We start from the raw sequence: 14401 nt of genomic DNA, 5'->3' as shown, positions 1-14401 counted from the left end.
ACCACGCTGCGTATTGGTCCGATGATTTCTCCTCATCAGAAGACGAAGATTATGGCACTTGCACAGTTTTTGGTAGTTCTCAAAGCATGCCATTCCGAGAGCAGCATTTATTTTTTAACTTGAAGCAATGAGCCCAATGAGTCCTTCATGCCAACAAAATCATAAACAAGCGAGTAGGCTAATAAGTACTTTCTTTTTGGGTTATGCTCAGGAAAAACTATTTGGATAATCTACAGCGCATTCCAAAAGTATTCAGTCCCCTTGACTTTTTCAACATTTAGTTACATTACAGCTTTATTCTGAAATTGATTAAATTACTTTTTTTCCTTATCAATCCACACACAATATCCAATAATGACAAAGCAAAAACAGGTTTCTAGAAATGTTTGCAAATGTATTAAAAATAGAAAACCAAAATACCTACCCCTTTGCTATGAAACTCAAAATTGAGCTCAGGTACATCCTGTTTCCATTTTAGTCATTTAGCAGACACTCTTATCCAGAGCGACTTACAGTAGTGAATACATACATTTCATGCATTTTATTTATTTATTTTTTGTACTGGCCCCCTGTGGGAATTGAACCCACAACCCTGGCGTTGCACACTCCATGCTGGCATTGCAAACACCATGCTCTACCAACTGAGCCACAGGGAAGCCCAAACACTTAACCAGCTTCCAATGTCCAGATTTACATTTTAGACATTTAGCAGACGCTCTTATCCAGAACGACTTACAGTAGTGAATGCATACATTTCATGCATTTTTGTACTGGCCCCCCATGGGAATCGAACCCACAACACTGGCGTTGCACACACCATGCTCTACCAACTGAGCCACAAGTTTCTACAACTTGATTGGAGTCCACCTGTGGTAAATTTAATTGATTGGACATGATTTGGAAAGGCATATGCCTGTCTATATAAGGTCCCACAGTTGATAGTGGATGCAAAAACCAAGCCATGAGGTCAAAGGAATTGTCCGTAACGGTCCGAAACAGGATTGTATCGAGGCACAGATCTGGGGAAGGGTACCAAAAAATGTCTGCACCAAGAACACAGTTGCCTCCATCATTACTAAATGGAAGAAGTTTGGAACCACCAAGACTCTTTCTAGAGCTGGCCGCCCGGACAAACTGAGCAATCGGGGGAGAAGGGCCTTGGTCAGGAAGGTGACCAAGAACCTGATGGTCACTCTGACTCCACAAAGAGTTCCTTTGTGGAGATGGGAGAACCTTCCAGAAGGACAACCATCTCTGTAGCACTCCACCAATCAGGCCGTTATAGTAGAGTGACCAGACGGAAGCAACTCCTCAGTAAATGGCGCATGACAGCCCGCTTGGAGTTTGCCAAAAGGCACCTAAAGGACTCTCAGATCATGAGAAACAAGATTCTCTAGTCTGATGTAACCAACATGAACTCTTTGGCCTGAATGCCAAGCGTCACATCTGGAGGAAACCTGGCACCATCCCTACGGTGAAGCATGGTGGTGGCAGCATCATGCTGTGGGAATGTTTTTCAGCGGCAGGGACTGGGTCAGGATCGAGAGAAAGATGAATGGAGCAAAGTACAGAGAGATCCTTGATGAAGACCTGTCCCAGAGCGCTCAGGACCTCAGACTGCGACTGGAAATCTGATAGACTTTGTTTTTTTAATGTAAACATATAGCCTAATCATATCATTAGCTGTAGTAGAAAGCAATGGGTTAGAAGAAGACTACATAACCAACCCATTGTTAGGTTCTAATAACGGTTTCTCCCCTTATCAGTAGTGACACATGCAATCATGTTCCCTGCACTCAAGCTTCATTATGGCACCCCTGTCACGCCCTGACCAGAGAGATGGTTTGTTTCTCTATGAGGTTAGGTCAGGGTGTGGGGTGGGCATTCTATGGTGTCTATTTCTTTGTGTTGAGCCGAGTATGGTTCCTAATCAGAGGCAGCTGTCTATCGTTGTCTCTGATTAGGAATCATACTTAGGCAGCCTTTCCCCACCTGTAGTTGTGGGATCTTATTTTTGTTCTGCTTGTTAAGCATACAAGACGTTACGGTCGTATTCATTGTTTATTCCTTTTGTTTGTAGTGTTCTGAGGGAAGTAAAGACTACGATGAACACTTACCACGCTGTGCTTTGGTCCACTCCTTTTGACGATCGTGACAACCCCTCATGTCTCTTTTGGAACTAATGTTCCTATACTTCTGAGTATAACAATGTTCAAAGTTTCACCAAGAATCCAACACCATGAAGTAAAATCCAACATTCATTTATGGCTAGCTATGTAAACACCAGTGTTGGGGAAGCTACCAATTAATTGACACTGGAAGAAGTTAAGCTACATTAAAGCTACCCTATACTGTAGCTTACTTAACTGAAGTTACTAGTTCACAACATCCAAACTACTTCCTGAAAAATTATCATATCTAAATCTGAAATGTGATAGACTACAAATTGCAAGAACAGATCACGCTGGAGACAGATGTTAACAGAATGTGTAATTTAGCCTATTAAACAAAAAAGGTTCAAATTAGGGACACAAAAAGTCTTTCAAGTGAGAATTAGGCAGGTCTGATGCCGAAAAAGAAAAAACATAATTTTATTTAGTAGAAAAAATAGTAGTGTGTAATTCCAGTAGTTAGCTACACCACTACATGGTAAATATGTAATTAACTACTGAAAACACTACCAATAATTACATTTAGTTCAACTACCACCAAGCTACTACTGCAAAATGTAATTAAATTACTAGTTGAACTAAATGTAGTTTACTACTCCCCAACACTGGTAAACTCTAACATTGATTTATCCTGCAATGGATGTTGTTCAATTGGTAAAATACATTTTTGTCTTCTTCTAATGGCTCTTAAGCAGGTTGACATTTATTGGGATGAGTTGTCCTTGAGGCAGAACTGAGGGATTTCCACTAGATTGGCCAGCTGCAAAGTCAAAATTGGCTATATTGTAAAAATTATGAAAACAAAAATGTGCTTAACTTAAGGCAAGCAGTGTGGTTACGGTTAGTGCTAAGATTAGGATTAAGTTTAAAGTCTGATTTTATGACTTTGTGGCTGTGCCAGCTAGTGACTACTCTGCAGAGCACAATGGAACAAGGACATCCCGGGCGGTCAAACCCTTCCCTTACCCGGACAATGCTGGGCCAATTGCGCGCCGTCTCAGTCACCCGGTTGCGGCCGGCTATGACACAGCCTGGGATCGAACCCGGGTCTGAAGTGACGCCTCTAGCACTGCGATGCAGTGCCCTAGACCGCTGCACCACTTGGGAGGCCCTCAGAACAAGATTATTGACGAAAACCGCTAACCAGCACCTTTTCAGGGGAACGTAATCTAAAAGTAACTGAAAGTAATCAGATTATATTACTGAATTTGAGTAATCCAAACGTTATGTTACTAATTACAGGTAACTAGTAACTGTAATGGATTACATTTAGAAAGTAACATACCCAACCTTGCCTTCAATGCAACACAAACATGTCAGAGCCTGTTTCACTCAAACTAAAGGCCACGTGTATGACTAAGGCCAGTGTGTGACCTCTGTGTGTATGTATTTTCTGTCTTTGCGTCCGCTGTGTTAGGCATGAACTCGCTTGAGCTGGCATTCTGAGAGACCCAAACTGCTCAACACACATGAACACACACACACACACACACACACACACACACAGTGTGTGAGCAATAGTGAGCAGTCTTGCTGTTTTCCTCCATGGCAACACCCCCCACACAGCCTAAAAGAAGACTCAAAACATGCCGAAATATCTACAGATCAAATCACTACACAGTTGCAACTCCATAATGACCAGAGCCCATATTGACATAGAGAGCCAGTACTGGCCCATTGTTGCGTTACAGATGATCTGGAGATGATCTGGCTAATGAACATCAGTGTTTAGACGAAGAGACCAATCAGTCTCTCTACAGTCATCTTAACCACTTCTAAGATAAATGTAGAGTGCTCTTTCTTTCACACACACGTACACATAAACTAAGACAGGGTAGAAACAACAGCTAACATCACATGAACTGATAGATCAGCACCAATATATTGCTCAGAACTGGGAACAGTGCGTGTGTGTGCGTGCGTGTGTGTGTGAGTGTGTGTGTGTGTGTCTGATAAGTAATAAGGACTAGTGTGTGTGGGGACTGTGTTTCTTGGTAAATCCAACAGGAATGTAAACCCTCGTCTCTCTCAGAGGAACTGGCGAACAGCTGCTGACACACACACACACACACACACTGTGACACACATATCCGGCTGGCTTCTGAGCGGCCTGTGTTTGCTGTTTTAAGCTCAAATTAAGTTTGGAGGACTTACACTGATGGTAAATAGGTGCTAGATCACCTACTCTGGTCCATTGTAACATCAGAGGACAGTGTCACTCCACTCCACTGGGCGACAATGTCTGTCCACAAAACTGCACTGAACTGCTGTTTGTTACTAGCATGATAAGGTGAGGTGTCTACCCATCATCTCTCTATGGCTGAAGTAGATACAACCTACTACAAGGTTGAGATCCAGTTAAGTGAGACCCTCCTGAGTGAGGTGACCTTCAGTACTCAGACAACGTTACATTACTGGCAAAGGACTTTAAGTACATTGAGCTTTGTTCTTAATGCTAGCAGACAATGCTTGAATGCACGCACACACACACGTGTGTGCACACACAAAGAAACACACATATATACACTGAAACACACCACATATACACCGAAACACACCACATATACACCGAAACACTCCACATATACACATATACACAGCGTATACATGTTGTATACACTGAGACATATAATCTGAAACACATCACATATACATCAATACACAACAGATATACACTGAAACATACCACATATACACCGAAACATACCACATATACACTGAAACATACCACATATACACTGAAACATACCAAATATACACCAAAACACACCACATATACACCGAAACACACCACATATACACCGAAACATACCACATATACACCGAAACATACCACATATACACCGAAACATACCACATATACACTAAACATACCACATATACACTGAAACGCACCACATATACACCGAAACACAACACATATACACCGAAACATACCACATATACACTGAAACACACCACATATACACCGAAACATACCACATATACACCAAAACATACCACATATACACTGAAACATACCACATATACACTGAAACACACCACATATACACCGAAACACACCACATATACACCGAAACATACCACATATACACCGAAACATACCACATATACACTGAAACATACCACATATACACTGAAACACACCACATATACACCAAAACATACCACATATACACCAAAACATACCACATATACACTGAAACATACCACATATACACTGAAACACACCACATATACACCGAAACATACCACATATACACCGAAACATACCACATATACACTGAAACATACCACATATACACTGAAACACACCACATATACACCGAAACATACCACATATACACCGAAACATACCACATATACACTGAAACATACCACATATACACTGAAACACACCACATATACACTGAAACATACCACATATACACCGAAACATACCACATATACACTGAAACACAACACATATACACTGAAACACACCACATAGGCGGCAGCAGGCTAAAGCCTGTGTAGCTGGACTGTTTGTGTTCTTTTGAAGCCTCACTATGAAAACATCCCTTAGTTCCACACACATTTCTGAACAAACACACAGAGCTATGGAACTGGATAATTATGACAGTTTAATACAACACCCCACATTCTCTACTAACTCCTTCAAATACACTCTGAGACCTATACAAACACACACACACACACACACACACACACACACACACACACACACACACACACACACACACACACACACACACACACACACACACACACACACACACACACACACACACACACACACACACACCACAGCAAAGAGAAATGGAAGATGCTGCATCACTTCTCAAAGAAAACACTCCATGAAATATTCAGTGAACTATAGCAGTAAAGCGTTTCTCTTCATCTGACTCAGAGTTACACTAACACACACTGCTAGGAGAAGTAGGTCTGGATACCTAAACATTTCCCTGCGTTCGCCACTCTGCTACCCGCTGCACATTACACTGGCCCCCCAACACTCATCTGTCTGTTAACACTAGGGGCCTGGTGGACGAGCTGCGCACATGGCCCCTGGCTGTCGCTGTTCATGGGGGGCTGTGTGTGTGTGTGTGTGTGTGTGTGTGTGTGTGTGTGTGTGTGTGTGTGTGTGTGTGTGTGTGTGTGTGTGTGTGTGTGTGTGTGTGTGTGTGTGTCACAGAGCAGCTGTCACAGACAGGCGTAACATAAGCCCTTATTAGACTCCATTAGTCGTCAGTGAAACTAATAAGAGATTGTCAAATACACCCAAACATTCACACTACTCACACTGACAGGAGAGAGAGTGAGAGAGAGAAAGAGAGAGCGAGAGCGCAGCAGGAGGTATTGCCTCACACTACCATTTGTCTGTCTTCCTTTTAAAGGGAAGGAGCTTCTCTCTGTTACCCTTGACACCAGAACTTGACCTATTAGATTGGCTTTGATCTTTCATTAAACTAAACGTCTCATTCATCCTTCCACTCACTCATCCATAGAATAGTGAATACACAGAGAGTAGATCAATATCTTCACATAGCGCTCAACACAGCACTTTCCCATCTGAAAGGAGAGAAGAGGAGTAGATGGTCTCTTGACGTGTCAGCGCTGTAGACATTTATCTGGGCTCCCACTGGAACCAACACACACTATATCACCATATTATAATATCTTTAAACACCATATGATACAACCTCATCTTCTCCAGGCCTATTTCCCAGCCCTGCACCAAGTCAAAACACCCAAAACACCAGCCCAGTAACCTTTCATGACCCAGTCCTCAGCAGCACACACCCTTCTCTCTGATATCCCCCTCTCTCCATGGCCTCCAACAGCAGACACACACACAGAGAACTATGATCCTTCCTCTGTTCTGATGAGGTGAGTGAGGAGGAGCTCACTGATATACAGTAACTACTGCAAGCTGGTCCCTCTACCATATACAAACACAGAACTCCTCTCTCAACCGTCATACACACATCCCGTATCTGGTTTCTAGTGGTAGAGCGAAGGCCAGAGATGGCCGACAGATATAAGGTGTGTGTACATGTGCAGTAGATCAGGACTTTACCACAGCTGAAACCACGCTTTCAAAACATTACAAGGTACTGTACACACTCAGAGCCTATGTTGAAGTTACTGTATATTTCAGCAATGGAGTGGGAGGGAGGTGAAAGAGAGATAAAATAAAGGGGAGAGAGAGAGGGGGAGAAAAAAGTAGAAAAAGAAAGAAGGAAATGCATTCAGTGAACATTAAACTCTGTCTTACCTTGGCAGGAGCTCCCTCTGTCCTCATAGCCAACGTTACACAGACACTTCCCTATGGGCACTAGCCACTCCCCCTCTGTACTACAGTACATACGCGGTGGCTCCTCCTCCTTGGAGTGATTGACACACGAGCCCTTCACCTCCACCAATGACTGAGAGTCCATTGGCACCGTGTCAGGGAAGGAGGCCAGGTTCCTCACAATGAATGGGCACTTCTTAAAGTAGACCCTGACTGACACCAGGGCCACACACGCCCCCACGTCCTGGAACGCCAGGTAGAAGCCCTTCTTGGTAACAGGCCCCACCTCCCGGACCTCCGTGTTGAGCTTCAGGATGCGGTCCCCCAGGTCCATCTGGGTGAAGCTCTCATCTGCAGCGATGGTGTCGATCTTAGAGAACTGGTGTTCTCTGAAGTGACTGCCCTGGTCCTCGTCTGTCTCCATGTACAGCAGGTTGAAGGTCTCCTTGCAGGTCCCCAGGACCAGGGGGATGGAGTTACAGTCTCTCAGGGTGAACTTTAGCTCCACGTAGATCTTCTGGGCCGACTGGCGGGGGATCCAGTTGGTCCTCAGCCAGTTGTTCTGACTGTATTCCATCACGTTACACACCTGGAAGGTCCTGATGGGAGTGTAGTGCTCGTCAACTCCGCTGATCTCCTCCCACTGAGAAGAGGGGGGAGATGGAGGGGGGAGGGATGAAAGAGATGGGAAAGGGAGGAAAGAGAATGAAGTAATTCATTTTCTAAACACACCAGGATACTCATACATCATGTAGTTTAGTCTCCCTGTCCCAGCGGTTAAACATTGAATCAAAGCTGTGATGAATAGGGAAACACTTGAACAATGGTTATTATTGTGGTTAAAGTGACAGGTGTTATAATGTATGGCTTTAAATGCCCTTATTCTCCATCAGAGTGAGTGGCTAAATGAATGGATAAGTATTTCCTACACACAGAGGCTCTGGGTAAGAGGAACTTCAGTTTAATGATGAACGGAGAGTCTGTGTTTTCTATTACAATAATAGTGATTTATTTGGCAACCAACAGCATTCATAATTTCTCTCCTTTTAACCCTCTCTTTCTCTTTCTTTCTCTCTCTCTCAAGGCCTCTACTGAAGCTAGGTTTTTTTTTCATACACGTCTTCTACATATGGAAGTCTCTTTACAGCATTAGAGGGGATTCTTTCTCCTCTTCATTCCTCAGACCTTTAGCTTCCACTCCTAAGAGGAGCAGCTACTCAGCTGCTATCCCTGGCGCAAGGTTAGGAACACATTTCTCCCTCTCTCTCTGAAAGGAGATCACTGTGGGATGTAGGAACCAGGGTTTATACTATTATGACTTTGTCTTCATGTACAGCGATATGATGCAAATTAAAATAGATCAAATTTGACTCAGTGATTGCTCTTTCCACTAATACTGTCTTGGTATGAGTTCCCTGTGGGATGCACACACACTGGAATAAGATAGCACACACACACACACACACAGGCACACCACCGACACACACACACACACACACACACACACACACACACACACACACACACCACACAGGCACACACCGACACACACGCACACACACACACACACACACACACACACAGGCATGCCAGTGTGGTCAGAGAGGGAAGCAGGGGTTAGAAATGAAATCCAGGTGGCTGCGCAGAGTAACTGAGACTTGCCGTATGTGTGTGTGTGTGTGTGTGTGCGTGTGTGTCGGTGTGTGCCTGTGTGGTGTGTGTGTGTGTGTGTGTGTGTGTGTGTGTGTGTGTGTGTGTCGGTGGTGTGCCTGTGTGTGTGTGTGTGTGTGTGTGTGTGTGTGTGTGTGTGTGTGTGTGTGTGTGTGTGTGTGTGTGTGTGTGTGTGTGTGTGTGTGTGTGTGTGTGTGTGTGTGTGTGTGTGTGTGTGTGTGTGTGTGTGTGTGTGTGTGTGATTGAGAGAGAGAGAGAGAGAGAGTTATCCTATTCCAGAGAATGGTTGTGCTTTAAACCACTGCTGCCAAAACATATGAAAATGTTTATATGATGTGCAGCTCATACACTGGAGAATAGCATATTACATGGACCATCCCCTACCATACATGACATCATTATGACAAACTTCACCCCTCCCTCGCTCCTTTCCACTCTTTCTTCCTCCCTTTCTGCATCTCTCTTTGACACACACACAGCATGAGATGTCATCTCTCAACTGCACAGGCTCTCGCTCCTCTCCAGCTCTGATGATGACAGTGGGCTTGTATAATTATCTCTTTGCACTACTGATACCAACAAGGGGGAGAGGGGGGAGAGAGAGGGGGGTAGAGAGAGGGAGAGAGATAAAGAGAGGGAGAAATGAAATGGGGAAACCAGTTGGTATGTTTGACAAAGCCCTAACCCTACACCCATGTGTGCATTGGTTATGAAGCCAGGCTAATGAGCACACACACACACACACACACACACACACACACACACACACACACACACACACACACACACACACACACACACACACACACACACACACACACACACACACATACACACACACACACACACACACACACACTGGCAGCTAGCTGAGTCTCTGGCAGCGGGGCAGTGAGAGAGGAGAGATGGTGTTTCAGAGAGGGAGATATGTAATAACCTTATAATCCTTCTCCTGATCACGTTACAGTGGAATTACATTGGTTAGACAAGACTGTCATGTCTACAGCCCTGTAGTAGTATTATATACATGACCTCTGTGATTTAGCCTTCACACACACAAATTCACGACACAGACTCACATATTGTACGTATAAGTACACACGCTTTCACACACACACACAGTTTCTCAGTTTCTATACTCTTCCTCTTCATTTAAATGCCTATGAGGTCAGAATGACAGAGTTACTGGGTTTCCATTATTGAAGAGAGAGAGTGGGGGAGGGAGAGAGGGAGAGAGAGAGAGTGGGGGAGGGAGAGAGAGTGAGTGAGTGAGTGAGTGAGTGAGTGAGTGAGTGAGTGAGTGAGTGAGTGAGTGAGTGAGTGAGTGAGTGAGTGAGTGAGTGAGTGAGTGAGTGAGTGAGTGAGTGAGTGAGTGAGTGAGTGAGTGAGTGAGTGAGTGAGTGAGTGAGTGAGTGAGTGAGTGAGTGAGTGAGTGAGTGAGTGAGTGAGTGGGGGAGAGAAAGAGAGACAGTGGGGGATGGAGAGAGATAGAGGGGGATTGAGAGAGAGAGAGAGAGTGGGGGAGGGAGAGAGAGAGAGTGGGTGAGGAGAGAGGGGGGAAGGGAGGGAGGGAGAGAGAGAGAGAGAGTGGGGGAGGGAGAGAGAGAGTGGGGGATAGAGAGAGATAGAGAGGGATTGAGATTGTGAGAGTGGGGGAGGGAGGGAGAGAGAGAGAGAGTGGGGGAGGGAGGGAGAAAGAGAGAGGGGGAGGAGAGAGTGGGGGAGGGAGGGAGAAAGAGAGAGGGGGAGGAGAGAGAGAGTGGGGGGAGGGAGAGAGAGAGAGTGGGGGGAGAGATAGAGAGTGGGGGGAGCGAGAGAGAGTGGGGGGAGGGAGAGAGAGAGTGGGGAAAGAGAGAAAGAGTGGGGGTAGGGAGAGAGAGAGAGAGGGAATGAGAATGAGAGAGAGAGGGGGAGGGAGAGAGAGAGAGTGGGGGTAGGGAGAGAGAGAGAGAGTGGGGGGGGGGAGATAGAGAGTGGGGGGAGTGAGAGAGAGTGGGGGGAGGGAGAGAGAGTGGGGAAAGAGAGAAAGAGTGGGGAGAGGGAGAGAGAGAGAGAGAGAGGGGGGAATGAGAATGAGAGAGAGTGGGGGAGGGAGAGAGAGAGAGGGAATGAGAATGAGAGAGAGTGGGGGAGGGAGAGAGAGAGAGAGTGGGGGGAGAGATAGAGAGTGGGGGGAGTGAGAGAGAGTGGGGGGAGGGAGAGAGAGTGGGGAAAGAGGGAAAGAGTGGGGGGAGGGAGAGAGAGAGAGAGGGAATGAGAATGAGAGAGAGAGGGGGAGGGAGAGAGAGAGTGGGGGTAGGGAGAGAGAGAGTGGGGAAAGAGAGAAAGAGTGGGGGGAGGGAGAGAGAGAGAGAGAGAGGGAATGAGAATGAGAGAGAGAGGGGGAGGGAGAGAGAGAGAGTGGGGGTAGGGAGAGAGAGGGGGGAGGAGAGATAGAGTGGATATGCGTCAACAACAACCTTGGTAAAATCCTCTGCATTATCATTAACAGCAGACTTGTATATTTCCTCAGTGAAAACAATGTACTGAGCAAATGTCAAATTGGCTATTTACCAAATTATTGTACGACAGACCACGTATTCACCCTGCACACCCTAATTGACAAACAAACAAACCAAAACAAAGGCAAAGTCTTCTCATGCTTTGTTGATTTCAAAAAAGCCTTCGACTCAATTTGGCATGAGGGTCTGCTATACAAATTGATGGAAAGTGGTGTTGGGGGAAAAACATACGACATTATAAAATCCACAAACAAGTATGCGGTTAAAATAGGCATAAAACACACACACATTTCTTCCCACAGGGCTGTGGGGTGAGACAGGGATGCAGCTTAAGCCCCACCCTCTTCAACATATATATCAACGAATTGGCGAGGGCACTAGAAAAGTCTGCAGCACCCGGCCTCAAGCTACTAGAATCTGAAGTCAAAGGTCTACTATTTGCTGATGATCTGGTGCTTCTGTCCCCAACCAAGGAGGGCCTACAGAGCACCTAGATATTCTGCACAGATTCTGCCAGACCTGGGCCCTGACAGTAAATCTCAGTAAGACTAAAATAATGGTGTTCCAAAAAAGGTCCAGTTGCCAGGACCACAAATACAAATTCCATCTAGACACCGTTGCCCTAGAGCACACAAAAAACTATACATACCTTGGCCTAAACATCAGCGCCACAGGTAACTTCCACAAAACTGTGAACGATCTGAGAGACAAGGCAAGAAGGGCATTCTATGCCATCAAAAGGAACATAAAATTTGACATACCAATTAGGATCTGGCTAAAAATACTTGAATCAGTTATAGAACCCATTGTCCTTTATGGTTGTGAGGTCTGGTGTCCGCTCACCAACCAAGAATTCACAAAATGGGACAAACACCAAATTGACAATCTGCATGCAGAATTCTTCAAAAATATCCTCCGTGTACAACGTAGAACACCAAATAATGTATGCAGAGCAGAATTAGGCCGATACCTGCTAACTATCAAAATCCAGAAAAGAGACGATAAATTCTACAACCACCTAAAAGGAAGCGATTCCCAAACCTAACATAAGAAAGCCATCACCTACAGCGAGATGAACCTGGAGGAGAGTCACCTAAGCAAGCTGGTCCTGGGGCTCTGTTCACAAACACACCACACAGAGCCCCAGGACAGCAACACAATTAGACCCAACCAAATCACAAGAAAACAAAAAGATAATTACTTGACACATTGGAAAGAATTAACAAAAAAACAGAGCAAACTAGAATGCTATTTGGCCCTAAACAGAGAGTACACAGTGGCAGAATACCTGACCACTGTGACTGACCCAAACTTAAGGAAAGCTTTGACTATGTACAGACTCAGTTAGTATAGCCTTGCTATTGACAAAGGCCACCGTAGGCAGACCTGTCTCTCAGGAAAAGACAGCCTATGTGCACACTGCCCTCAAAATGAGGTGGAAACTGAGCTGCACTTCCTAACCTCCTGCCCAATGTATGAGAGACACATATTTCCCGATTTTGATAAACTCCCATATCTACTGGGTGAAATACCACAATGTGCCGTCACAGCAGCAAGATATGTGACCTGTTGCCACAAGAAAAGGTCAACCAGTGAAGAACAAACACCATTGTAAATACAACCCATATTTATGCTTATTTATTTTCCCTTTTGAACTTCAACATTACATTACATTACATTTAAGTCATTTAGCAGACGCTCTTATCCAGAGCGACTTACAAAATGGTGCATTCACCTTATGATATCCAGTGGAACAACCACTTTACAATAGTGCATCTAAATATTTTAAGGGGGGGGGGGTTGGAAGGATTACTTTATCCTATCCTAGGTATTCCTTAAAGAGGTGGGGTTTCAGGTGTCTCCGGAAGGTGGTGATTGACTCCACTGTCCTGGCGTCGTGAGGGAGCTTGTTCCACCATTGGGGTGCCAGAGCAGCGAACAGTTTTGACTGGGCTGAGCGGGAACTGTGCTTCCTCAGAGGTAGGGGGGCCAGCAGGCCAGTGGTGGATGAACGCAGTGCCCTTGTTTGGGTGTAGGGCCTGATCAGAGCCTGAAGGTATGGAGGTGCCGTTCCCTTCACAGCTCCTCTTCAACCATTTGTACATCGTTACAACACTGTATATATACGTAATATGACATTTGTAATGTCTTATTCTTTTGGAACGTCTGTGAATGTAATGTTTGCTGTTCATTTTTATTGTTTATTTCACTTTTGTATATTATCTACCTCACTTGCTTTGGCAATGTTAAAATATGTTTCCCATGCCAATAAAGTTGGGGGAGGGAGAGCGAGAGAGGAGAGGGAGGGAGAGAGAGTGGGGGGAGGGAGAGAGAGAGGAGGGAGGGAGGGAGAGAGATAGTAGGGGGGGAGAGAGAGAGAGAGTGGGGGGAGGGAGATAGAGAGAGAGTGGGGAGAGAGAGAGGGGGCGGGAGAGCGAGAGAGAGTGGGGGGAAGGAGAGCGAGAGAGAGTGGGGGAGGGAGAGAGAGAGAAAAATGACTGTATAAAATGTATAATTCAAATTCTGAGCTAAAATGTAGAAATTATATTATTTTATACTAATACTAAATGATTGACAGCCCTATTTTCAATACCTTTCAATACCTCACCTTGCAAAGATAACGGCACTGAGCCTTGTTTTCTGAGTTGGAGAACACATTGGGAGGGATCTTAGACCATTCCTCCATTCAGAATCCTTCTAGATATTTGGACAATCCTTCGTCTGCGCTTATTAACTGCCCTCTTTAAATGAACAACCACAGG

The 14401-nt window shown here is 45.0% G+C and overlaps 1 protein-coding gene across 2 annotated transcripts in view; it reads right to left on the bottom strand.

Annotated features, from left to right (window-relative positions):
- epha3 (eph receptor A3) overlaps positions 1-14401 on the bottom strand; it is a 147784-nt gene that overhangs the window by 107974 nt on the left and 25409 nt on the right. For both annotated transcript variants that reach the window (XM_045704677.2, XM_045704676.2), the window contains exon 3: positions 7450-8110. In XM_045704677.2, the coding sequence (XP_045560633.1) occupies positions 7450-8110 (661 nt within the window). The remainder of the gene's footprint in view (positions 1-7449; positions 8111-14401) is intronic.

The sequence above is a fragment of the Salmo salar genome, chromosome 21 (genome assembly GCF_965601325.2).
Source record: "Salmo salar chromosome 21, fSalSal1, whole genome shotgun sequence".
NCBI lineage: Eukaryota > Metazoa > Chordata > Actinopteri > Salmoniformes > Salmonidae > Salmo > Salmo salar.
Note: the sequence above shows the minus strand (reverse complement) of the source record. Positions and strands in the feature narration are given on the sequence as shown.